Source organism: Coniosporium apollinis (genome assembly GCF_000281105.1).
Source record: "Coniosporium apollinis CBS 100218 chromosome Unknown supercont1.10, whole genome shotgun sequence".
Taxonomy (NCBI): Eukaryota; Fungi; Ascomycota; class Dothideomycetes; genus Coniosporium; species Coniosporium apollinis.
Window position 1 is genome coordinate 603,472 of NW_006913272.1, and position 26,454 is coordinate 629,925.

Consider the following 26,454-nt stretch of genomic DNA (forward strand, 5'->3'; position numbering starts at 1 on the left):
AGTCGACACTTCTTTATTGTTGTACTCTAACTGCAGCAAAAACACTGAGGCAGCGAAACTAGAGTATAGTTAGATTTCCTGTACACAAATTCTTTCTGGAGTTCTGCTCGAACCGTCTTTCTCCAGGTTCCCAATCTCCGATCTCAAGGATTGCGTGTGCGTGCAGCCTAGTAAGCCACCTTCGCGAGGACCACCCTCCTGTTGCAGAGTAGGAGTGTACCTGGATCCTCTGGTAGCCCTTCATTCGCCGTCCGCAAGGGTTTCCCGATCTAGCATGTATGAGATACCAGACAACCGGTGCCCGCAAAACTCGCAACTAACGTCTATCAAGGACCACAGCAGCTGCACCAGCTCGGCCGCTGACCGCTGCAGAGCTGCAAGAGCATCCAGAGTTTCCCTATGTGACATGGGACTTGAAGCCAACAGCGAAGGGGAAAGTTTCTATTGCCGAAGGAAAGTATGATATTGCATACGAAGTCCACGGGCGCGGCCCAATACATCTTGTGGTAGGTGAATTTTGCTCTTTTATGCTCCTCGTACCACTTTCTATACTTCCTATGAGGGATTTGTCTCTAGTCTTGCCCTATATACATAAGTCTTTCCTTTTACGAAGATCATAAGCTCAGACTGGCATGTAAAATATAGTGGATCATGGGCCTCGGCGGCATGAAATCGGCATGGCAGCGGCAGACGAAAGACTTCGGACATACCAAGGGCGATCAATATACCTCCCTGATCTTTGACAACCGGGGCATCGGCGAGTCAGGCAAACCTCTGATGCGATACTCGACCTCCTCGATGGCACAAGACACAATGGAGATATTGGACCATCTGGGATGGACCGATCAACGGTCCGTACACGTGATCGGCATCAGCATGGGAGGCATGATCGCGCAAGAACTGGTACGTCAGGCCGAGTCGCAAGACAGGATGCATGGCACTAAATCCTCGCAGGCACTTCGCGTACCTGACAGGATAGCTTCGCTCTCACTCGTCTCCACAGCCGCATACCTCTACAACACAGTCGTAAGCCCGCCAAGCCGGTCCGCAGAGCCCATCCATCAACCTGACCACTCCACAGGGCTTCTTCGAAAATCTCCGCAACCGAGTGAACCTCTTGTAAGTCGTTTGCATATTTTCCCGCCTGCGTCCGATTTCCCCTTTCTTCCCCTTTCCCCTTCTACTTTCCACTTTCGCCTTCCACTCCCGCCTTCTACTTTCATCTCCCACTAATCCCACCTCCCACAGCATTCCCCGCGCCCTCGACATCCAACTCGCAAACATCAAGCGAAATCTCTATTCCGAGAAGTGGCTAGCCGCACCAGACGAATCCGAATACACCATCCAGCCCTTCCCCACAAACGGCGACCGCTTCGCCGCCGCCGAGATAACCAAACGGTCCGACAAGGAGGGCTTCCAGCGCAAAGGCTTCATGGCGCAAGCCATCGCGGCTGGCTGGCACCACAAGTCCGCTGCCCAGCTCAAAGAGCTCGGCGACAAGGTTGGACGAGAGAGGATTATGGTTGTGCATGGCAGCGAGGACCGTATGATTAGTTTTCCGCATGCGAAGGTGTTGCTGGAGGGTTTAGGGGGCGAGGAGGGAGGGGTTACGACGCATTTAGTAGAGGGGCAGGGGCACGTAGTGCCGATTGAAATGAGGAGAGAGTTTGGGGCGTGGGTGGAGGATTTGGTCGGGAGGGCGGAGAGGCTGCATGCGGGGGAGGAATAAGGCGTTCGGGGATATAAGGTCATTCGGTAATATTGTCAAGTATCGACGTGAAGACTTGGGGTTCGGTTGAGACATACCGAGGAGGCGTTTACGAGACGATTATGTATAGCCGCGGAGAAGAGGACTAGAAGGGGAGCTAGCTCGCATCGTAGAGTACAGCATTGTAGAAGCTTAGTGATGTCAGTATCCCATTGACCCAAATATGGCTCGTCAACCTGTTGCACCGGTTCCTCCGTGCAAGGTATAGTTAGCTTTCCTTCTATTACTAAGTAGTACCATAACCGGCAGCTTGTGCCGTGCAGTATCAACTTCCGAGGCGCTTATGTAGGCATGGCGCCGAAACATCGTCTACGCTTTCTCACTACTCCCACAACCCTGTACTTACTCTACCCTCGTCTCCACCGTCCCTACCGGCCTCTCCACCAATCCCATCACGCCATCCACAACACCCTTCCTCGCACCCTCCGAGCTTACATTCTTCCCACCCAGATACCCTAGCCAGACTAGCCTCGCAATCCTCTCATCACCAACCTCCCCCATATTGACCATCCTCTGCGTCTCCTTCTCCTGAAACAGCACGCCCAGCTTCCCCTTCTCATCCCTTGTAAGCAATACCACGCTCCCCTTAGGCGCCTTGCCGCGTCCACCAAACAGCGCCTTGAAGCTCTTCATCGCGTCCGCAAACCCGTCGTCATCGAACCTATCCAACGCCTCACCCGGCTGCGTTCCCAGCACCAGCGGCTGCGCCAGCGCCTGGGCTTTCCGAGCAGCCTCTTGCGTCCTCGCCGTGATACCCCTAACCCAGCCATCCCTCAGATGCGCAAAATCCGTGTTCCTAGTCGGTACAACCCTCCACGCACTCTTCACACCCCCGATGCCGGTCCCCGTCTCCACACTGTCCCGCAGCACCGCGTCCCAGATATCGTAGCTCTCGTCCGGACTCAATAGCGCCTGCTTCAGCTTCTCCTTTTCCCCGGGAATCAGCGTTGAGGCCGCCGGGTTGACGTGGTGGATTAGCCGTGCTTGTAAGGCCGCGAGCGAGGCGGTGCTGACGTAGAAGCCGACGACGTAGACCTGGATGCTGAGGAATGAGACGGTGCGGATGCCGAGGCCGAGAAGGGTGTATTCCTCGTCTGTTTCATTGCCTACGCCTCCGGGGGTTGGTATGCGGATTGTCTTGGGGAAGTGCGGCACGCTGCTCGTCCCTGTCTCTACGACCTCGACCACAGGCTCTCCGCTCTTTTCGGAGATAGCGACGAGCTTCTCCCCACCTGGCGCTAGTACCACTGGCTTGCCTTGGAAAGACGAAGAGGACGAGGAAGATGCGTCCAGTTTCTCAGCGTCCATGAAGTTGATTAGCACCAGTGGGACCAGCATGCAAATTGCGGCGCCTGCGCTCGCATAGTAGGAGCGCCGGGTGTAGTAGGCGCGGCGGGCGGCTTCGAGGCGAGAGGTTGTTAGGGGGTCGAGGGGATTGCGGGGAGATGGGGGCGGGCCTTCTGCGGATGAGGTGAGGGCGCGGAGGGTGGAGGCATTGCGTGGGTGGTAGGATTTTGAGGGCCGGAGACAGCGGGTTAGGGGCTGGCGGAGGAGGCGGAGTGCAGGTTTGGAAGACATTGTTGTTATGAGTGAAGTTGTGGATGGAATGCGGTGGAGTGGGAGAGCTGCAGGTAAGCTTCGCGATAATGACGATCGGGAATTGCGGCTCTGCGGCCACTACTGTGCTTGCAGATAAAACCGGGAATTTGCCACTGGAGCGGCTCCCCCACCACACGGTATAGCCAACTGTTAATTAATAAGGTTTTTAATATAACCACCGTCCCATTTAATGCCGCAATAGCTCGAAAACTTGCTAGCTATATTATTAATACTATTATCTATCTTTTGAATTATAATACGCCAGTTAAGGAGATTAAACGGCTTACTTAAGCCTCGAAAACCACTATATACTAAATGCGCTTAAGCCTAGACTTATTTAGTTAACTTTATCCTCTATTAACTGTGGCTCGAGGCCGTCTAAAGCTACTTATAGTAGCATAAGAGGATGTGGATGATCTTAGGCTCTTACTAGATAACCGCAATAGATGCTAACTACTATAGAGTAGGCGCTCCTTAACTAGCTCTAGTTAAACCCTACTGTATATCTTAAAGATATAGCCACCTAGCTAGACTAGTAGTTTAGTATTTAACTATTAATTAGTACTATCTATTTAACACTAATACGCGTATGATAGACTTAAAAGAAGATAGCACGACGCGCGGTTAAATAAAACAAGCTGCTTTAGATAGCCTAGATAGCTTGGTAGTTATAATATAATAAAAGTGAGCTTATCTTTATAGATAAGACTGCTAATAATAAGTATACTCCCTATAGATAACACGGCTAGTCTAGGGCTAGTATTAAGGTAGAGGATATTATAACTATAAGACGCTCTAAAGTCTACTTAGTTTTACTAGTACTAGTAATTAAGAGCTATATTAAGGACGCCACCCTTATTATTAAGGGAGCTATAAACGCTGAAATCTCTAAGGCTTAGCTCTAGTAGATGCTACTACTAGTAATATAGCAGCAGCTTAGATAAACGGTTATTATAATAGATAATATTACTACTTATTATAGCGCTTAGATACTAGAGCTATTTAGGGAGTTTAGTGTTAATTTTAACTACCTTCTTCTATACTTACTAGATTTAAACCCTATTAAGGCCTTATTTACGGATATGAAGTAGTGGATAAAAAGCTAGCGGTAGCTAATAGATAATATAATAGACTTTATAGTATTCTTACACCTAGTAATCTATATAGCTAGCGGTACGAACGCTACTACTTACTTTTAGTATACTAGATACAGTCTATAGCTTTCTATATAGAAACATAAAGAATCTGCGCACGACTTATTATCTTTTTTAGTTTAAATTAGATACTCTATAAATATTGTAGCTACGCTTATAAAAAAAAACGGTTCTAAGATATAATATATATAAAACTCCGCTGCCGCTTAAATATATAATTAGAAAATGTTGCGCTACTAAATACTACTTAGTATTAAAAAAATTTTAACCTAGTAATAGATTACTAGAGAATTATTAGAGCTAGTCCGGCTTATATTTAATACTAACCGCCTAGTTTTAATTAGTCGACAGAGCGGGACAACCAGCTCTAATAAGGAATACTAGATATAAAAAGTAAAAAAGAGTGTAATAATATACTAAGATTTAAGTCTCCTAGGCTTATATAGACTAATTAATAATAAGATCTTAATAGAGAAGAGGTAGAAACGCTACGCTTAGTGTATCTAATACTAGGTATCCTTAAAAGGTCTAATTTCCCTATAAATACGGGCGAGATACTTTAGTTTAAAGCTATACTCGTTCTACTACTCGGTAGTTATATCTTTTTTTAGTTCCTTAAGATTTTAACTATCTTTAGATAGCTTATTCTTTAGCTAATTAAGAAAGACTTGCGAGAAGGGTGCCTTCTAGCACTACTAACTCTTAGCCTAGCTTATAAACTGCGCTAGTATACTATCTAGATTGCTTTTAGCTAAAACTAGTAATAATTATAAAGAATTATAGTTAATTAAGAGAGTAGGCGGCTATACTATTAGTATAGGTATCTAAGAGACTAGAGCTAAAGGGTATCTAGCTACTAGCGCTTACTAGGCTGTTAATTAACCTATTCTTTATAATCTATTACCCTCCTTTACGCGCTTATAACTAAATAGCCTTATTAGTAGATTAACTATTAGCTAGTTAAGATTAGCCTAACTTTATCTAATATCTCGGTTCTAAATCTCTATCGCTTTAGAGTTAAGAGGTAGATAGTTATCTAGTAGAGTATTAGAGCTATTTAAATAGTAAATGCGGTTGCTACTTCTACTATAGTTTGGATAGCTAGTGCTCTAATAATACTAATAAAAGCTAAGATTATAAGCGTAACTATTAGTAGCCCTTATAGCGGTAATATAGTTTAGAAGATTAAGGAGCTAAGCGGAGGTAGCGGTGCGTCGACCTTATTATTATAGTGGCTAGCTAGTAACTAGTATTGAATTTAATAGATTAATCTCTTTAATAATCTTTTTAACCTCAATTATAATGTTAACTCGAAGGCTCTACTTAGGGTAGGCCTTATACTAGGTAACTAGCATCTATTCAGCCTTATTAATACTCTCCTAAGTGTTAATATTCTAAATAATACTAGTACCTCTATCTTGCGATAAAGAAGCCTAAATACTAAGCCGCTTAAACTACTAGGGTTAAGTATACTCTATTACCTAGCGTTTAAACCGCTCTATATTAGAGTAGAAGAGACAAGATACTAGCTTATTAATCTTATAGATACGCGTCTGCGATTTAAGTAGCTTCTTATTATTAATAACTTATAGATAGTAGGTATAAGCGAATATTAGAGTCTCCTCCTCTTATTTGGCTGTAGTATCCGATATAGAGTGCTAGTTATTCTACTTAGATAATAGCGAGACGGTAGGAGCGCGTGGTAATAAGGGTATAGATATAGAAGTAGTCTAAGTTTAAGAATAGGAGGATTAAGGACGAGAGGATCGGGTAGGAGCTAATAGAGGTATAAATATAGGAGTAGTCTGAGTTTAAGGACGGGAGGATCGAGGATGAGAGGATTAGGTAGGAGCTGATAAGGGTATAGCCGCTTATAAACTACTAGCCGCTCTTAAACCACTAGCAGCTAGTGTCTTTCTTGATTGTTTTCTCTTAGTATTAGTAGCTGTAACCTTAACAACCTCCTTGCGCTTCGGTATTGCGGTAGACGTGGCTGGTGGATAATAGCTAGTGGCTGGTGGCCGGTAGACGGTGGACGGTGATAATGTCTTTTGGACTAAAATACCAAGAGTTCTATACAATTGACTGTTTTGGGTAGGATATTAGACTGTTTTGATAAACACGGCGTTTTAGACGTTCTCAGGTTATCGCATAGAGATTTCTATATGAAATGCGGGGAGGCGTTGGCGTTCAGTGGCAAATTCCCGGTTTTATCTGCAAGCACAGTAAGGAACCCGGCGCGTCCGAAACGCGTGCCCCACACGCGCTAAGAATTCCGATACATTCTGCAAAGAGCAGCAAACGTTCCGCTTAGCTCTGCGATGTCGTCCTAGAGATGCACAGCTTTAGTTCAGGTAGAGAATGTGGGAGAGTTGCGTTTTGCTTCACCGCCGCCGACTTGAAGGTTTTCTACCTCATCTCGGATACTCCCCCGCCTTCGCCCGCTCCATCGAGCGATTTTGGTATCGAGGGGCCGTTAATAATGCCGGGTGATAGTGGGAGAGCACGGTGCGTTTTACTCGAGCGCGGATGACTTTGGACTTCTATGACCGACGGGATACGTGTTGCTGTGCCTCTTCGTCCCGCGATCTTGTTATTAGAGCGCTTAAGGAGGAGCTGAGCTTGCAGCCCCCACCGTGCACTTACTTCCTGCGTTCCCGTACAGCTAGCCTCAAATAGCCAAGTCCACCATCCTTATCTCGCCCACTAACGCGTCACAAAGAGTCACAAACACTTGATGACTACCATCAAAAAAGTTGCCGTTTTCGGCGTAAGTGTTTCCACGTCTTGGGAATCAGTCGTCACTAACAACCCCGCCGGCCTCAGGCAACTTCGGTACTCCCATCACAGCGGCCCTCATGAGCGCCGGGTTTGACGTGACCATAATCACCCGGGTCCAGTCTGCGGCGACCTTTCCATCCGGAGTACCCGTTATCAGAACGGCGTACAAGGTTGACGAGCTGACCAAAGCACTGGCGGGGTAAGATGCCGCCGTTTGTGTTGTGGGCCCGTCCGGCATAGGGCATCAGGTCGCCATAATCGACGCTGCCGAGGCTGCAGGAGTGAAGCGCTTCATCGTCGATGATTTCGGCTGGGGCCCCGACGTCCGCGGGCTGCCCGAGTTCAACGGCATCCACGCACAGCGCCGCACTGGGTGGGATCACGCGAAGGCGCAGGCTGAGGTAAACCCGGGGTTTACTTATACGGGCGTCACCTCTGGGAATCCCATTGATTGGGTCAGGCCTCGTGCTCATATGCACAAGTTTTCCCGAAACTTACTAGACCTACTATATCCTTAGATAGCTCTAGTCTTATTGTCGAAAACAATATTTTAACCCTTTACGCGCTAGTTATTAGACTCAGTATAAATTATAACTACGTCTCTAACCTTAAGACTAGATTAGTAGCGCTTTAGACCTAGAGCGTCTATTCTAAGTAATTCTCTTATCTAAATTATAATATATAAGAATTCCCTAAACTAAATCTATCTTATAGAAAGGTAGACTATTTAAATTCTATAGATTACAGCTTTAAAATATAGTAGAGAGTAATAGATCTAATAACTAGTTGCAGTTATTGATAAACTATAAGCGCAGCTGTTATTACTTGGCGCTAAGCTATCCGAATCGTTTTACGCACAATGGAGTTGAGTTCTTAGCCTCAGCTAACCTGCAACTACCACTAACCCCCCTAGGCGGGTCAGTTAGCTCAGTAACAATATCGTTTACCCTATCGCGAAGTTATATCAAGCTTCTTCTTTTCGCTCTCTAGGCTCGGCCTCATCCACCCACGATGCCTCCTATCCCCTATACCTATACCCCCCTTCCGCTTGCGACCGGAGATAGACGGTGGCTACAGAATAACATATCGCAAATTCGGCTCCTGAAGCTGCTTCCGAGCGAGGACATTGACGCTCCAATCTCGTTTGTGATAAGACAGGACATATTGAGCAAGGAGATGGACAGGACGAGCTTTTTTGCGGGGACTGGGTCTAGCAAGGGAAGTGAAGAGCTGCCGAAGCCTCCGGTCTATGAAGCCTTAAGTTATGTTTGGGGGGATCCGAAAGTGAGAAAGGCAATTAGGGTTAGCAATGAGGGAAAAGCAGGACAGGAGGGAGAGCTGCAGGTTACAGTGAATCTGTACTCTGCGTTGCAACATCTGAGGTTGAGGGACCGGCCAAGAATGCTGTGGGCTGACGCAGTATGTATTGATCAGAGCAATGTGGAAGAGCGGGCGCAGCAGGTCATGATTATGGGGAGGATATATGCGTTAGCGAAAAAGGTGGTTGTGTGGCTGGGGGAGGCGTCTATGGAGGAGGTATCGCTTGAAGGGAATGGAGAGGACAAACATGAGCCTCCGAGTAATAACGGATTGAGAACGTATGCCGAATGGAATAAAACCGAGCTCGTGGCTGATCAAACTAGGAAGGCACTATCGACTCCGCCGCAGAACCAGAACAAGGGGCCAAGAAAGATTAAGAGCAGCGACTTTCTGTTTGATGTGTTTCAAGAGTTGTACGATGCATTAGTGAACTGGTCGCAAGAGCTGGACAAGTTGAACACCTACGTTGACCAAAGGTACCACAAGCTCGACCTCGACAAGTCTCTCGGGACAAGGAAAAAGACAGCAGCCCAGGAGGCCCTTCGGCATCTGTTGAAACGGACGTGGTGGACTCGCAGCTGGATTGTGCAGGAAGTGCTCATGGCTCGGCAATGCATTTTTGTCTGTGGGACAAAGGCAGTGTCCTGGGATGTAATGGGTCGGACTATCAGTCTCCTGCTGACTTCGACCTCGTCATTCGTGCGCGAGTCCGACAATCCTTTTTCTCAGTTGCCAAGTACTATCCGAGAACAACTTAAGGTAATTGATCTCTGGACGACAAAACTCAACATGGGCTGGAACGAAATCCACAAGCGCACTCTTAGCCTCGACCAGCTCCCTAATCATCTGATACGCTTCGGGTGCTTCAAGTGTTCTGACCCCAGAGACAAGATCTTCGCTTTCATTGGTTTGGTTGAGCGGGGCGTCCGCATCTATGCCGATTACAATCTTTCAACTCGAGAAGTCTACATGGATGTCACCCGCCAACATGCCTGGCACAACGAGAACCTCAATATCATTTGCCGGCATCACCGTGGCTACGCACCCACTCCCGAAAGTGCAAAACTAAAGCTTCCGTCCTGGTGTCCCGACTGGAGCCGCAGCGATAGTCGAGGCTGGCAATCCTGGGTCGTATCCGACGATGAAAGCGAGCGCGATTTGTATTTCGCTGATGGTCGTACAAACTTCTCCTTCGTCTACATGTTCCCCAATCCCTGGCGCCTCGACCCAGAACTCTTCATCGGCGAAGGGGCGCGCCTCGATGTCATCGCTTCCATATCGGATTTCATTCCACTCTCCGCTTATGACGATGACAGCTGGATGGACCAAGTCCGTGCTTGGGAGCCTAATAGCATCCGTCAAGTGTCCTTGATGTCTAAGACATCGCAGGAAACTGCCCTTCGCGCCTACTGGCGCACGCTCCTGACAGACAAAAGATATCCTACGTGGCGCTTCTCCGAGGTTGGTGATGACGGGCGCTACTGGCAATACGACATGTGCTACCTCGCCTTTGCTAGGCATATCGAGTTCGGCTATTGGGCCTCAAGCTTAGACGCAAATATGGAGAAATTCAAGATTATGCTACATCGAACGACGTTTGGGATGCGGTTTGCGACTACTGAGAGAGGGTATTATTGCATGGTGCCTCAGGCTGCGGAGGTGGGTGATACAATTGTCGTTTTGCGGGGCGGCAGCGTGCCGTTTGTATTGAGAGAAGCCGACAGATGTGCCGTAACCAAAGACAAAGAGAAAGAAGAGGTAAAGGAAGAGGGTGTAATACCGGAAGAGGTGGTGGTGCCGAAAGAGGCAGTGGTACCAGAAAAGGTGGTTGTACGGGAAGAGGATATTCGGGATAAGGATGCAAAGGAAGCGGAGAAGAAGGAAGAGGAAGAAGAAGAGGAAGAAGAGCTGCCAATCTGGACAATGAAAGGGACTTGCTATGTGCATAGCATGATGGATGGCGTGGTCTTCCGGGAGATAGAGGCAGGGAAGAGGGTATCCGAATATTTTGTAATCAGATGAGTGTTTAACACTAGTAAACTCCACTACTAGTTGCATCTCAGTAATTCCACTAAGTTCGTATAGTATAAAGATCTTCTATTACTAATTTTATCTAATCTATAGTAGTGAATCTAATATTAATAGCTTAGGTTTAGATATTAGTGACAGAATGTTCCGCCCTATACGAATATCTTATTACAAGCTAGATTAGCTTAAGCTATAATAGCTTCAGAAAAGCTACCTTTGCGATGTCGTCCTAGGGACGCATAACTTTATCTCCAGCTAAGAATGCGAGAGAATTGCATTATGCTAAAAAACATCAGTTCGTCGCGAAAACAGGCCTGCATTTTGCAAGCGACTGTAGTTATGCAAGGTATCCGAGCAAAGTTGTGCCCCTAAGACTGTGACGCGGAGAGTTTATTTTATTGTCAATGTTGTTTCGCAGAAATCTTCAAACTAGTGTAGACCCTCGAGGTTAACCTCAAAAACACCGATACGTCTAAAGACGTCTCTAGTTTCTTCCACTTTCTCTAGCAGGAGACCATGAGGATCGCCACCAATGCTCTCAGCTACCATCCGCCTTTCAACAACTCTATCTTTCACCACACAATCCAAGCATGAGAACTTTTCGCCACCTGGAGATTCACCACTGTCAAACCGAAACCTATCGTAACCTGGTCCGCTCCACTCAAGATTATACCTCCCAAACTCAAACTTGCACTTCGACAGTTCGCTAGTATTGACTGACTTGAAAGGCCCGGAAATGACTAACTGACCGTCTGAGACTTGACCGAAGGGATTAAAGCCGGATAACTGAGCCTCAGCACGGAGGACGTTCAGTCTGAGATACGGACGCCTGTCGATAGCAGAGTACATTATCGAGCCACTAACGGAGGCCCAGCTCCATGTAGGTGCGATATACCCTGAAGATCGGCTATGGGTTTCCTTAGCTTCCACTCTCTACAGTAAGCTAGCCCACAAATCTGCTTTCCACATGCCAGCAACATACTCATCTTTCGTTTGCAATTGCAAAACCTTAGCAAGACTAGCCAAGGCTGGGAGCTTATCCGTGTCGTATGTTAACTTCTTCGAAGAATACTCCTCAACAAGTTCAAGCCACCGTTGATACGGTTTTGAATCCTCAGAAATGTGGGAAGCATTGTAAAGCAGTCGCTTGTTGGAGAATGCAGGTAAAAGCATGGGATCGTTATATTGACCGCCTTCAACGACAGAGTGTTCGTCGCATTCGAAAGCCATCTGAGTAGAAGTGAATTGCAGGATACGGGGCGAGAGGATAAATTCCTAGAACACCTAACCTCTTTTGTGTAGTCGAACATCTAATCGTTGAGCCGCCGGTCAAACAAACACAGAAATAGTAGGATAGTATAGTACCCTGCAAAGCTGACGCTGCAGAGGCATATTTTCAAGCTTTGACTTAAGAAATTCTTCGAGGCTGTCCTTACAGGAAGTGGCGCATATTGTCAGGTAGCTATTGCTATAAATGTTACTCATTTCGGGACATTCGTTTTCCCAGTCAGCGACGCTATCTTGAATAATGCAGAGAGAATCTATCCATAGGTAGCTAATCGTAGTCAGCGACGAATCCGGAATGTTCGGGCTACCGTGCCCATTGTCGACTGCGCACCTTATGTTGAGTTTTCGGGTGATTTCGACAGTATCTCTATATAGAGGAGGAAGCGTGGACAGTTGAAATCCTCTGAGTAGAGCCTGAAAGTTCGACAAATTACACTTGAACAATCTGTAAAACTAACCAGTTATGATTCAGCAAACTTTCGGAATCTTTCGCTGGCCTTCGCTGGAATAAATGGCAGAAAGATGCCACAAGGGCTAGATATGATTTATAGGAGAATCCCTCACCCCATCTCGGCATTCTTCGGTGGTCTGCCCTAACAATGGCTTGATGTCACGTACTTTGCCGCTTTATCCTTGCTCTCAATCAAGTTGATATCTTGCAGCTTGTCGGAGGGACGCACGTCAACTACTCGAGTGGGAAGAGACGAAACATTGCGGCCACGGCAGGACTTGTGTTCCGATTTACATTCTCGTATCCAATGTTGGATCTTTGCAAGGGCTGCCGCTGATCCACGGTCTTGCTCGATGTCGCGGCCTGAGATCTCTGAAGCCACCGAGTCTGGCGGTGCTTTAGGTGTTCGGCACAAGCTTTTGGGACGGTGCCGGATACAAGAAACAATACCTGACTTCAAAAAGAGGCCAAAGCGTTGTTGTGCAAGGCATTCGCCTTGCTGAGTGTCGGTAGTAAATATCCCGAGTCGAGGCGGACCGTCGTCGAAGGTCATGAGGTCCTCGAAGGATGAAGGTGATGAAATGTGTAGTGCGACTGGTCCATCGGAATCAGGAGAGTTACGGTCTTTCGTTGTAGCTCTAAAGAATCCGCATAACTCGCAACCAGCTTCTGCTGATTCCTCAAGCGACTTCCAGGAATCGTGGTACAGGTGATACCTCTCATGCTCAGAATCTGACATGAGCTCGTTGTACGAAAGCGCCCTGCATCGGTCGCAGTAGAACGTGTCTAACTGCATAGTGCATTACGCTCCACGAAGATTCGTATTTTATGTCTGAAGAGGAATTGTATCATGGAATTCTTGAGATGCAGCATAAGCTGGCAGCCAAAACGATCCACTTCCTTCAGTGTATAAAAAGGCACTTCGTAGTGCGAATCGATCTTAAGGTATGAGAACAGTCGTAATACGGTTGGATTGATAATTCGCATGTTCCGATGGATCGAGTCTGGGGCGTTTTGCAACGAAGTTGGACCGGGAAAGGTTTCTTCTGCGTCGGGGGGATCGAGAGGTATTCGCTATCAGAGCGAAGTTTCGATGTGATCTGACGAAGTGCTGTCAGCAGAATGCTTTCAGAGAATCAAGCTAGAGCTCCCACTGCCATGACTTTGACAGAGCCTTACCGTTATGGAACCCAATTAAGGGCAAGCACTATATGGCAGGTTACAATGCTTAGAATATCCGGAAAGGCCACCCCCAGACTAGCATACTCTTTTCTGCTTCGAAAAGAGTCATTCTCCCTTTAATTTTATTGCGGGAGCCCATTCTGCTGCGTTCTGTTGGTTTGCACTATTAGCTGGATCGATGCGGGGTATGGATTAGTCATTCAACTCATGAGACTATTATTTCTCCGCAAGCGTATGCGGGCATAGCTGGGCTTCTTCAGCTCTAATTGCTGTTCACCTTCGAGCTTCCCACTTTCACAGCCCTCGTCAATCGAGGCGCAACACCGAACTGCAACCCAATAATGGCAACCGAGCAGCGCATGGCGTCTCCCTGCTTTGTTTGCGAGCAGATGCGCCAACGCCGTCCTCCAAAGCATGGCGATATCAGGTCATCTGGTTCAACGCGAGCATGCCTTCTATGCAACCGAGAATATTGCGAAAACCATAAAGGAAACGCCGATGATATCTGCGAAATCAATCACCAATCCTACTACAACAATCACCGCGGACTCCAAAATATTTACCCCGATTTAGCTGCAAGGGCCGAAGCAATGCGACAGGTAAATCCTATGTGTCTCGATTCAAGTATAGGAGGCCACAGATAGGGAGAGGGAGGATGAGCGAGGTGAAAATTGAGTTTGACCACCCTATAGGAGCGCCGAACTCCAACTCGATCAATATGCGATAAGGGAGGAGAATATCAGATCTATAGCACGGAGCAGTGATTCTCCATCCCGCCTGCTGCAATCTCTTCCTCGACAACCTCCACTTCGCTCCTCCGTACCTTTTCGGCCTTCCTTCCAGCTGGTACAGAGCTTTTACGCTTCCGACCACGTTTCCCTGGAGCCGCCGCGACTTCTTTAGCAACTTCTTTCGCAGCACGGTTCCGTCGTGCCTCCTTAATATCCTCGTAGCTTATCACTATCGCCTTCCCTACTACCGTTGACTTGGTTGATTTGCGACGTTTGGCTTCGTCGTTCTGTTTGAACAAGAGTTAATTTTCATTCTGAAGGAGGGCACACTCGGCAAAGGATATTTGGGCGGCTTTAGCGAACTACTGTAGGCGCTGTCGGCTTGTCTCATCATGCGCATGAGCATCCTGTTCGATCAGGTTACGCAGCGACGTAAGAGCCTCTGCTGTCACTAGCCTCTAGAGCAATTCGCCTCCTAGACATAACCACACCTTTATCTCATTTGCTTTCGGAACAGTTAGTTAGGCGAGTGGCTTCGGTATATCTCTGAGTACCTACTCCCAGCGCAATTCTTTTAGTGCCTCTTTGAATACATCGCGATCCTTAGGGGCCTTGTAGTCACCAGCCATATCATTCTTCTATAACGCCGATGGTCACTCAATTCTTACTATCTCTTGTATCTTATTCCTCTCACGCTTCAAAGACCGTTCCAGTTTAGACACATATCGTGCCTTCTTCCGGTTAGCCTTCCGTGCCGACAACGACAACTCGTCCCATTCCCCACTCTCCACTTCCGGCTCAGCAGCCTGACGCTCGTCCTGGATCCCGCCCAGCTGAGGCCAGAAGCTAGGAAGCTGCCGGATGACTATTCTAGGCCTATCGCCGCAGCAGAGGAACTCGCGCGCAACACCACAGGCAACGAAGCAGAATGGCGGCTTCCCGCAATCGGCAGCTTTAGAGACTTAGTTAAGTTCGATGAATCGCCTTCGCAATCCTTGGCCCCGTCGTTAGTGCCGGCCGGTAGTCGGGAGATTTTAGGGGTCTAGGAACAGTCTATGGTAAGTACACGGTAAGGGAATAGAAGGATTAATTACCCTGCTGACTAGCGGTAGGTCTTTAAAGATTCCGAGCGCATTAAGAAGATATGTAGAACACCGCAGGCCCCCGACCTTATTAACCTTAACGCTCTTATCCGGATTAGTGACTCTGTCGTCGCCGGACTCTCCCCTTCCCGGCCCAGCCAACCAGCGCAGAATTCCTCTGCTATCGCCCAGCCGCCTTTATACCCTCGCCCCAAAGCCGCCACATCCTTAGATAGCTCCGGTCTTGTTATCGAAAACGACCTTTCAACCCTCCACGCGCTAGTCATCACAAATTGTAACCGCGCCTCTCACCTCGAGACCGAGTTGGCGGCGCTTTAAACCCAGGGTGTCTATCCTAGGTAATCCCTTTGTAAGGGTTGTTACGTCTCGGCATCATTTTCCTTTGTCTCTTATTGCAGATCACCGCACTGTCGAAGAGGTTCGCTAAATACCCGTACAGTATGCCTAAGAGCGGGCTTTTATTAGATTGCAAGGAATCGCTAGACTTTCCGCTTCGCCTCTTACGGCGGCATTTGAAACGGAGACGTTACAAAACAGGTGCTGGCAAAGGATATCAAAGCTCGACGCGCCGTGGGCTAAGGAGTAGGTGGCGAAGAGTATTAGCTAAAGTGCGGCGTAGCTGATCTTCTCCTAGCACTTAATACGGCATAGTTAGTCTTCTTCCTGCGCTTAATGTAGTATAACTTTCCTTCTATAGCCGCCTCAGCCACCGTGGTCCATGGTGGATTGTTACATCCATATAGCACAGGATAAGTCCGTTAACATACAAGTAGAATGCTGCTCCCACCTTATTTTCTATTCTAGTAATTGTTGAGTTCTTTATCGCTCTCTTCTCTTCTTGCTTGCGGCTTTCGATAATAGTGTCTTGACCAAGCCCTCGTCTGCTACCAAATAATTATCCAAAGATATCCCCCTCCCTTTCTGGTGGGCCAAAGATGTCTCCCTGGAGACCCTCCTACGAAAAACAGCGTCTAAGATATATATATATATATGTGCTAGAATCCTCCCTTGTATTATCTGCTAGCAAGATGTATTATCTTAAACTCCTAACTATAGCGCTGCTTGCAAGTCTGGCTACCGCTGAACCCAAGAAATATAGCTTTGTGCCAAAGACATGGAGAACAACAAAGGCCGCGGTATAGTTGACTAGGGCCTCAGAAATCTTAACAAAGATGTTTCCACCGTAAAGAATTCAAAACATGTATTCTTCTGGTTAGTGGATCTTGAGCTTTCTGCAGCTGATTAGTTCGGAAAAGAGAACCAGAATCTTGTATGTTTCGGTTCCTCCTAGATATGCTGATGTCTCTTTAGCTTAGGACGTGGCAAGATGTTACCTCGGTTCACCCTAGTCCTAGTTTGCCACCGCAAATCCGGCAATCCTCCAGCGATATGGGCAAGCGGGCAGTCGATGCTCCACGCCTACCGGAAGGCATCGGATCACGCGAACCTCAAGCCAACAGCCCAGGCCCCACAGCCGATCACATTACATGGGATCCCGCCGAATGGGACTCTATGAAGTACGTCTCGCAGCCAAAAAACGACGAGAACCCACTGGGCGTGCGTCTCGACAAGGTTCCTAGCTATCGCTACCGCCATGACTCCGATGGGGAAGGTGTCGTGGTTTATGTCATTGATAGTGGCGCAGACACTTCCACAGAGGTGAGTGATACGGGAAACTATGTCCTTCTCATGCATACTTTCAAGCTCAGCAATCTACTCGCTCTACCAAGCCCCTCGAGAACTACCGCATTTGCTAAGAAGTCCAGGATCTTAAAAACGTTAAGATTGAAGAGTGGCTCTGGTCTGGGCCGGAACCAGCCCCGGGTCATAGAGATGGCGACAAGGACACATGGCACGGCACTTGCGTAGTTGGAAGGATAACGGGCGCCTAGACAGGAGTCGCTAGGAAGGCGACCATAGTAATAGTCGGAGACACAGATGACGATGGAAATAGTCTTAACGAGTACGTGCTGGAAGGACTTATCAAAGTTCACAGCCACGTCGAGAAAAAACTATTACCCGAACGGTAAGGCCGTCGTTGATACGTCCTAGAGGATAAAATATTTCGAGAACGAACTCTACGACGAGGCTATGAAGGAGTCCTTTGAAATAGTCATTCAGGAGTTGCTTGATTTGAAAAATGTAGTTTTGGTCACGCCAGCTGGCAATAATGACGAGGTATCTATTCGCACTAACCCATTTGATTGTGCATCTTCCGCTAACTAAAATAGGGAGTCGAGATTAAAACACCACCGGCGGTTCTTGGACCCAAGTTCGAGGAACTTATAGTTGTCGTAGGCGTGATCGGAGACGCAGGTGCGGATAGATATAAGGGCAAATTTCAGACCGCGGACTACATAAAGATATCCGGAGTGGCTACAGATAGTGTGTGTGCCAGCGAAAAGGGAAAAGGAGATAATGGAGGTGACTATGAGAAAGGCGTAGCAGGAACTTCCTACGGTAAGTGCTTCCCAGTTCCTTGAACATCTAGGGCTATAGAACGGTGCTGAGACACACCTTCCATAGCTGCTGCAACGGTATCTGGTCTAGCCGCCTATTTTCTAGGCACGGGAGTGGAGGTGAAAGGGTTCCGCAAAACGCTGTACGACGCGGCTTATCCAAGGATAAGTGAGGGTAGGAAGGTGCTCTGGAACGGGGTGGACTACACCAAAGTCCCGGGCGCACCGGGTGGACCCCCAAAGGAACAGAACCAGAACCCATCGCCCCGGCCGTGCGAAGACAAGAACGACCTGGAGAGCCTCGAGAAGTGCCAATTTGAGTGCGACGGCACCGGCGGGACGTGCACGCTATACTCTGTCCCTCTTGGTAGCCTCTGGGCCCCGCGATTCAGGTGCGAGTGCCCTGTAAGTAGCCGCGTTCCCAATGGGACGAGGTAGACGACTAATCGATCACAGAAGCCGCCGTCTCCACCCGCCAGCCCGCCTCCACCCACTAACCCGCCCCCGCCGTGCAAACCACAGGGCTTCATCAGCCAGGAGAAGTCCCACGCTGGGTGCGGCGGCGACGGTCGGTGCACGACGCATATCCCGTTCTCTCCGGGTGTAGGCCCGACACCATGGTTCTGTGAATGTTCCGTAAGTAGCCATTGACCCGATAGGCTAAGACAGACGGCTAATCGATCGCAGGAGTGATAATGGAATCAAAATACTCTCGCCGTATTCATTCGGCCGACCACACGAGCAGACTGTTCCCTGCGGGCTTTTTGGCGTTTGGGTTTTCATCCAGAGGGGCCACACTGGTCTGACACACTCATCTAGGATCGGCTCATGCTGTGTTGTCCTTGCCACTTTTCGTTTCTATTACGGTTTGACCTGTAGCTAGTTTGATGCCTCAAGTGCCTTGGCACCTAGAGGGCTATGTAGTACACATTTATAGCTTGCAAGTTGCAACAACTACATCGGCATAGGACTGGGTGTTCGTTTATCAATCTCGTGAGACCTTCTTGATAAAGGCGGTAGTGGGGGGAAAGCTCAATGCCGGCAAGCCGTTCAGGCAGCGCTTATGCATAGATCGTCTGCTCACAACCGCTACTGCCCGCTATTCGACTAGTGTTCTTAGAATAGTAGCACTAAAGAACAGTAGAGAGAGGATAGAGGATGTTTCGACCGAAAAGCCACGCCGGAGAGCGCATAAGTGGTGCGGCTGACGGATCGATGTGGATGGGCGAAGCCGTGCTGCGGCCGGTCACACCCCCACGCCTTGATCCTAAATCTAATCCTTCAGCCACCAACAGACTGATCCTTCGGCAACTAACAAGTTCTGCCGCTAAACAACAATGCCGCTATCTGCTGGTGCTGACCATAGTACAGCTGCTCATCATGGCGCAAACGGCGGGCCACACACGGTCCACACTACTTCCCGCCCCCATTGCTGGCCTGAAAACAGCAGGCTAGAAGCACCTGAACTCTTCAGGCATGCACCACGTCAAATGGAAAAACCTGGCTGGATAAGCCGCTCTAAATAGCCCCCATTGTCGAGCGGTTGCTGCCTACTATCTCATCCACAGCTACACCGAAGCCGCTAGGATTTGGGCGTCTGCATTACGCAAGCTTACTCAATCAACCCATGCCGATGCCGTACATCATTGAGACCCAAGTGAGGCAGTTTTGTACGGTATATAGTTCCGGCCTCCAAAACATTCGTCCTTTAAACTCCCCTATTCAGACTTCATCAGGGTAAAAACGCTTGCTTAATTTCTTCTACCGCTTGTACCTCCACCGAATCGTCAAACTTAGCAAAGTCCTATTAATTATGCTTACTACTCGGTTTCTTCTGCTACGTTTTTCGAAGTTCGTCATTCTGCTTGCGTTCATCTGTCAGTTTCTGTCAGTTTCAGGCCGCAAAGAATCCTGATATAAGCTTATTCAGCCTAGATCCACAGTCGTGCGGTCTCAAAGATGGGGACCCAATCTCACAGTGTCTACGAGCGATACTCAGTTTTCGATCCTTCAAGAATACGAGTACATTGTGGTAGGATCTGGCGCCGGTGGTGGTCCGCTGGCTGCGAGGCTCGCAAGAAGTGGCTACAGCGTCCTGTTGATCGAAGCGGGATCCGATCAAGGAGCTCTGCTTCAAGAACAAATCCCCGGTGCAGTCAACCTCGCAGCTGAAGTTGAAGAAATGCGCTGGGATTATTTCGTTCGCCATTATGCGGATGATAGCCGGCAGATTGAAAACTACAGGACTGTTTGGCAGACGCCTGAGGGGCAAAGGTTCGTTGGCCTGAATCCTCCTGACGGCTCCACTCCATTGGGTGTCCTGTATCCACGTGCAGGAACCCTTGGCGGATGCGCAGCACACAATATACTGGTCACAATTTATCCTCATCAAAGTGGTTGGAACTACATTGCCAATATCACCGAAGACCCTTCTTGGTCTGCTGACTCCATGCGACGGTATTTCGAACGCCTGGAGCGCAACGAGTATCTTCCCGAAGGTACAGCTGGCCATGGCTTCGATGGATGGCTTGGCGTATCAACCGCTTCTACCGCTACCCTCCTTGGGGATCAGAATTATCTATCGCAGGGCATTGCTGCAGCAATTACGCTGGGCAAAGCGGCCGGAAAACTGATTACCAGTCTCGGCGACTTCCTTGCGCTCTTGAATCCTGACATCAACAACGATTCTACCAACCGTGATTCCGCTACGGATATTTATTCAATGCCCCTCGCGACATATGACAACAAGCGGAGTAGCCCTCGTCAATTTGTCGTTGACACGGCGGGTGCGGCCCATCCTAACAGTTCGCGAAAGTATCATCTAGATATACGAACGAACACTCTAGCAACCCGGATACTATTTGCAGATGATGGCACCAAACCAAGAGCAACTGGAGTGGAGTTTCTCGAGGGGCAGAGCCTGTACAGAGCTGATCCTCGGTCAAATTTAACGATTGCTGGAATCCCTGGTAGCGTTAATGCTATTCGAGAAGTAATCATCTCTGCGGGCGCGTTCAACAGTCCGCAGCTTCTCAAACTAAGCGGAATCGGTCCAGCAGAAGAACTTAACAATCTTGGGATCCCAGTATTGGTTGATCTTCCCGGTGTAGGCACGAATCTCCAGGACCGCTATGAAATCAGCATCATCGGAGAAAGTACCCAAGCTTACAACATCAGCCGCCAGTGCACCCTCCTGCAGAGCCTGCCAGATCCTTGCCTCGAGCAGTACGAACAGGGGCAAGGATTCTACACCACCACAGCCGGAGGCCTCGCCGTGACCATGAGATCTTCTGTTGCCGAAGGCGACGTCGATCTCATCCTTTTTAACTCCGGTCTTTGGTTCAGCGGGTACTTCCCCGGCTTCTCTTTGTACCAGCCCGGCAACAACAGTTTCTTCACGTGGCAGGTCCTAAAGGCGCACACGCGCAACCGCGGAGGAACCGTCAGGCTCCGGTCTGCGGATCCGCGGGATGTGCCGGACATCAACTTCAACTATTTCGACGCGGGCACCGTCGACGATGACGCCGACCAGAAAGATTTACAGGCTATGTACGAGGGCTTCAACTTTGCGCGTGAGATATTTCGGCAGGATCAAGCGGAAAACACCACCACCACCACTGCGCCGTTTGTTGAGGTCTTCCCGGGACCCGATGTGAACACGAAGGAGCAGATCGAACAGTTCATCACGAGTCAGTCCTGGGGCCATCACGCATCCTGTACGTGTCCTATTGGGACCGATGATGATCCCAACGCCGTGCTCGACTCCCGTTTCCGAGTCCGCGGCACGGATGGTTTGCGAGTCGTGGATGCCTCCGTTTTCCCCGAAATCCCAGGCCTATTCCTCGCGACTGCGATATATATGATCAGCGAGAAGGCGGCAGATGTCATTATTGAAGCCGCGCGAGCAGCGTAAGATAGTGTGAGGGGGGCCGTCTTTCTTCCAAGGTCTTTGCTACAAGCGCAGTGGACTGAGTGGGGAAGTCTCCCATGCCACACTCCATCCAGCAAGAAACCAGAAAGCCCACACGCATGTACGCAAAATACAAACATCGCCATTATTACATCTATTCTCCCTTCCTCCCGCTGTCATGCTACCACGCTACTATGCTCTATGCCCTCCCAAGCAAAACCCTCGAACGCTAAGCAAATGCAAATGCTATCAACGCTATAACCCGCATAATTAGAAGCTATTAATTACATTACCCCGCGCTGGATCTTATCTCTCCCTTCCCCGCCCTATTCCTCCCCTGCATCTGCGCCCGATCCCGCGACACTCTATAATATATCTTACTACTAGCCGGGCTGCACTACTAGCCGGGCCACTATTACTACTAGAGATCGCAATTCTAACTATAATCGATTAACTACCACGCTTTAGTATTTTAGTTTACTACTGTAGTATATAGTAATATAAACCTTACGTATTAATTACTATATATAATAATTAAAGAAAGTAAAACTATTATACTACTATATTCTATATAAAGCCTAGTTTTCTCTCTATAGTACTATCTGATTTTCGGAGCTTGGTTTAGCTAACTAATAATTGTTTTATTAAAGCAACTTTGAGTGCCACAAGCAATACAGCATTATCCAGGGGAGCTAAAGGTTAATTAACCTCAGATAAGGCTGGGAACATCACCCGTTTTAGCAGATCAGTCAAGCGGCCTAGATCACTTGAGAAAGCGGAGTAATAAAGCGGTTACTAACAGTATCTTACGCTACAGTCGCGGTGGAGTGCTTCTCATCTGCCATCAACGATGAAAGTAAACGACCAAGCGCTGTATGTTATCCTTCTTGAACATGCGAAAGGCTTTCACATAACTCCACTTAAAGATCGACTTAAGACGAAGTGGGTTCTTCTCGTGCTAACGGTCAACCAGGTATTATTCGACGAAGTTTGTGAATCAATAGAGACAAATTGGGTAGCTTGACATGAGCGATAATGGATAGACAGTCGGAGTTCTCTCAAAGTTTTCGAAAAAGGGATTTTCCAGAAAGTCGATATCAACAAAACGAACTATGAGCACATGAGCAGTCTATATACCTACTGTGTCATAGTTCTCAGTTGCTGGAAAGCCGTCCAATTCAGATAGTTGGAGCTGAAGACGCTGCTTCGGACTGAACGGGAGCGGAAGACCACTCTCGGAAGTAACAATTGGACGGATGTGATTCAAGTTTGGACGTACAATTTGTACAGGTCTTTCCCAACTCATGTGGAATAAGGCACACAGGCTCGTGGACGCTTTTGTACAGCCAGGAGCCACGCCATCGGTGCTCGATGAATCTATTTTGAAGCTCCCCCACGTCACACTCCAAAGAGACTGCATCCGAACCGGTCCACGGTTGAAGACCCGTGAACTTTGACGGCTCCTTGGCGGCAGATGCCGATCTTGGCTCGTGTTCAGCGGTACTTGTAGACCGCACTTCGCGGAAGAGGGTGCGAGATAACTGACAGGCGGCGTTTATGTCATCGAGAATCCATTTGCCGAACAACACGCTCCTGTAGGGGCCCAAATCCGCCTCGGATGGAATTCGCGGTTGCCCCGTGCGATAATCGACTCGTGAGCTTTTCTTTGGATGCTGATACATGCAGTATCCACTCGGAGAATGCCGATAAAAGACTCGGCCTGCGTTCGATTCAATGCGCTTCCAACTTTCTGGCAGAGGAAGAACTTTTTGATGTTCGGATCCTTCAAGTATTGGTGGTCTGCGGAACACACGGCGCCGGTCCAGGGAACAGAGCACGTCGATGAAGACGAGCTGGTCCCGGTCGGATCTGGAGGAGGACGGTAACCTGTAGCAACGCCAACCACCGTTTACCATATCAGGGACCCTTGATTGAACCAAGAGGTTCTCAACCCTTGTGTCCGCTGCGGCAGTGGATGACGGGTTTGCATGTTCAAGGGCTGCTTGGAACTCAGCTGTTGTGCCTCTTGCTTCCACTAATTCTCTTTCAAGCCTCCTTCGAGTCACTCCATATATGGATTCCATGCCTCTTAAATCCTCCTCGAGCTGTCTCTTCTCCCCTTGGACCCTGTCAATCTTCAATTCAAGCTCATGAATATGAGAACTGGCATCTTCGAGCGCATTTATCTCTTGGTGCATCCTCTGGTGCTCTTCATTTTCGCGGACCTCTTCCAATTGGGTGCTTTCGAATTGATACATGGTCCAGGCCCGGTCGTCAACTTCATCCACGGGTCTGTCCTCGACTGAGTTGTTTAACGATATCCCTGTAGAGCTTTGACGAGCATCTTGAAGTGATTCTGCAGCAGCGGCATGAAGTAATTGACTGTCACTGTACAGTTCTTGGGCGCGCTGAAAATCTAGGTTGGGATAAGATCAGTATCAACCCTTCTGCGTTACTATGGGGCATTCACCATCATCCTCAGATTGCGAATACTCAATGTTTTGAACTACTGACGACCTGAGGCCTTCGGCAGCTGCTTGGATTGGAATCCTAGCATCAGACTGGCCGTAGACTTGATTTGATGTTTGGGAGAAAACAGCCTCTATAAGACTCTCCAGCTGTGCGTGTATAACATCGATCCGGACTGGAACACCAGCGATGCGCTCAATCGTTCGTGTGGGAAGGGCTCTAAGGAACATGTCGATATTCGTTTGGTGTAAGTGGAGGGAGCTACGAATCCTTTGCAGTTCGTCGGCATCAACACGAATCCGATCCCAGATGGTTAGCTTTTGACGTTGCAATACTATCCTAAACAATCTTTGGAGGGGCCTCCTGCAGTTCCTTATGAGGGTCTGTAGCTCATTTTGCACATCAGGCTGTGCTAGTGTTGACTCCGCACTCGCAGCCGTTCTTTCGAGTCGACGAAGAACAATGCCTAAGCCTTGAACCTGATGAGCGGTTTCCTGGATTTCAGTAGGCCCATCTCTGCATCTGCGATATGTGACAAAACAGAGTTGCAGAATGGACGCAATCCCACCACCGATGCCAAACGACATGCTTGAAATTGAACTGTTGTGAAAACAATCCTCCTAAGATGTGCCCTGTAGCTATACGTCTGATGTGGAGGAGAATCACGCGCATTCCAAGTTTTATGATCTCACGATAGCGTCATGTCTCCGTTCTGCCTGCTGAATGATCAAGAGCTGAAGGTTTTTCAGAAGTGGTGTAACCTCAGCTGAGATGCAGGAGGGGTAGACCGGTACCGTGCATATCTTACTTAAGTGGCATGATAACAACGTAGAGAATAGCCTAATAATCCTAATAGCGTGGCGTAATACCCCGCTTTTCCGCGACCTAACCCCTCTAAAGACTAACGTAACTTCCTACAGGGCGGGACACTCCACGACGTCGTCAGGAAAAAAAAACGCTACTACTAAGGACCTTACTTTCTAATTACCTCTATTACCACCCTTTCTTTTTAGTACTACTATACTCTCTATGTATTAAATCAAGCCTAATTCAAGTTTCGAATACTTCGAAAGCTCTAAATAGCTTTCAATATCTTAGTAAGAGGTTTATTAGCCTTAAAAGTAGATAAATAATTCTTATAAGAACTACTATGCAAGCGATCTATAAGTTTAACAACTAGCACTATATACTATATATTAAAAACAATGTTTTTCGAACCTACTTAGTAAAAAAAAAGCTAGTAGCTATAGAATACTCTTATAAAGCTAAGTGTTACAATATAGAAAGGCTTAAGATAGTATTAGAGGTAAGTGATTTGAGTATAAACTTAGGCGAGTAGGTTATATATATCTATAGAGGCAAGATATTAAGGTAGAACTATTAAGATAGTAATATTATTATAGTAGTAGATTAATAAGGCTACGTGGTATATAGAATAAGTATAATCCTACTTAATACTATAATATAACTAGTAGTTAATTATTTAAAGACCCTTAAGGCTTCGTATACTTAATCTATACTAACTCTTATATAATAAACCTCCTACACTACTATAGTAGAAACTTAATTAATTAGTTAATATATAAGATATTGCACGAGATTTAGAAGATATAGTAAGAAAAATAGAAAGAAGACTCTATAAGTAGAGTATATAACTTAGTATATAATTCTAGAATAATAGAGGATCTAAATACTAAGAAGTATTAAGTTTAAACTATAAAAGTAGCTTTCTTCTAAGTACTATATTTCTATAAGGTATTTAAGTCTAGATTGTATTTAGAGATAGTATTAGTATTATTATCTAATTCTCCATTATTATAGTTGCGGTTAGGAATAGAGAGTAGACCGTAAGGGTTAGAGTAACAAAATATTATAGACTTATAGAGCTAGATATAGTGAATCGCACCCTATAGTTGGATATTCGAATATCTCTTACTATTATTACATAGTATTAGCGTAAGGGTTAGAAACTTAATATAGTTCTAATAGGGAGCGCTAAGGCCGGAATAAGAAAACCTTAATTAGGTAAAATAGAGTTTAGTAGCAATAAAGAAACCCTAATTAGGTAAAAGCGGGCGAGACTCTAAAGGAATATGTAACGAGGTGCTATTACAAGATAATAAAGGTTACTATAATAGTTAGGGTCCTAATTAAGGAGATAGGGAATAGTGCTAAGATATAGTTAATAAGGTGAGAATTAATATCACGTAGT

General features: G+C 47.5%; 6 protein-coding genes across 6 annotated transcripts; 4 read left to right on the forward strand and 2 right to left on the reverse strand.

Annotated features, from left to right (window-relative positions):
• Positions 1-651: 651 nt before the first annotated feature.
• Positions 652-1,729, forward strand: W97_02787 (uncharacterized protein; the record flags this gene model as incomplete). Its single annotated transcript, XM_007780686.1, has 4 exons — positions 652-903; positions 955-1,026; positions 1,082-1,119; positions 1,249-1,729. 4 exons carry the CDS (start codon positions 652-654, stop codon positions 1,727-1,729), a joined length of 843 nt encoding a protein of 280 aa, XP_007778876.1.
• Positions 1,730-2,110: 381 nt separating this feature from the next.
• On the reverse strand, positions 2,111-3,346 carry W97_02788 (uncharacterized protein; the record flags this gene model as incomplete). Its single annotated transcript, XM_007780687.1, has 1 exon — positions 2,111-3,346. The coding sequence occupies one exon, from the start codon at positions 3,344-3,346 to the stop codon at positions 2,111-2,113; it is 1,236 nt and encodes a 411-aa protein (XP_007778877.1).
• A 3,997-nt stretch (positions 3,347-7,343) lies between these two features.
• On the reverse strand, positions 7,344-7,775 carry W97_02789 (uncharacterized protein; the record flags this gene model as incomplete). The annotated part of the gene is made up of 1 exon (XM_007780688.1): positions 7,344-7,775. One exon carries the CDS (start codon positions 7,773-7,775, stop codon positions 7,344-7,346), a length of 432 nt encoding a protein of 143 aa, XP_007778878.1.
• A 538-nt stretch (positions 7,776-8,313) lies between these two features.
• Positions 8,314-10,644, forward strand: W97_02790 (uncharacterized protein; the record flags this gene model as incomplete). Its single annotated transcript, XM_007780689.1, has 1 exon — positions 8,314-10,644. The coding sequence occupies one exon, from the start codon at positions 8,314-8,316 to the stop codon at positions 10,642-10,644; it is 2,331 nt and encodes a 776-aa protein (XP_007778879.1).
• Positions 10,645-16,793: 6,149 nt separating this feature from the next.
• Positions 16,794-18,556, forward strand: W97_02791 (uncharacterized protein; the record flags this gene model as incomplete). The annotated part of the gene is made up of 6 exons (XM_007780690.1): positions 16,794-17,063; positions 17,457-17,582; positions 17,636-17,864; positions 17,931-18,268; positions 18,320-18,499; positions 18,551-18,556. The coding sequence occupies 6 exons, from the start codon at positions 16,794-16,796 to the stop codon at positions 18,554-18,556; spliced, it is 1,149 nt and encodes a 382-aa protein (XP_007778880.1).
• Positions 18,557-20,312: 1,756 nt separating this feature from the next.
• W97_02792 (uncharacterized protein) lies at positions 20,313-21,776 on the forward strand (the record flags this gene model as incomplete). Its single annotated transcript, XM_007780691.1, has 1 exon — positions 20,313-21,776. One exon carries the CDS (start codon positions 20,313-20,315, stop codon positions 21,774-21,776), a length of 1,464 nt encoding a protein of 487 aa, XP_007778881.1.
• Between the last annotated feature and the right edge of the window lie 4,678 nt (positions 21,777-26,454).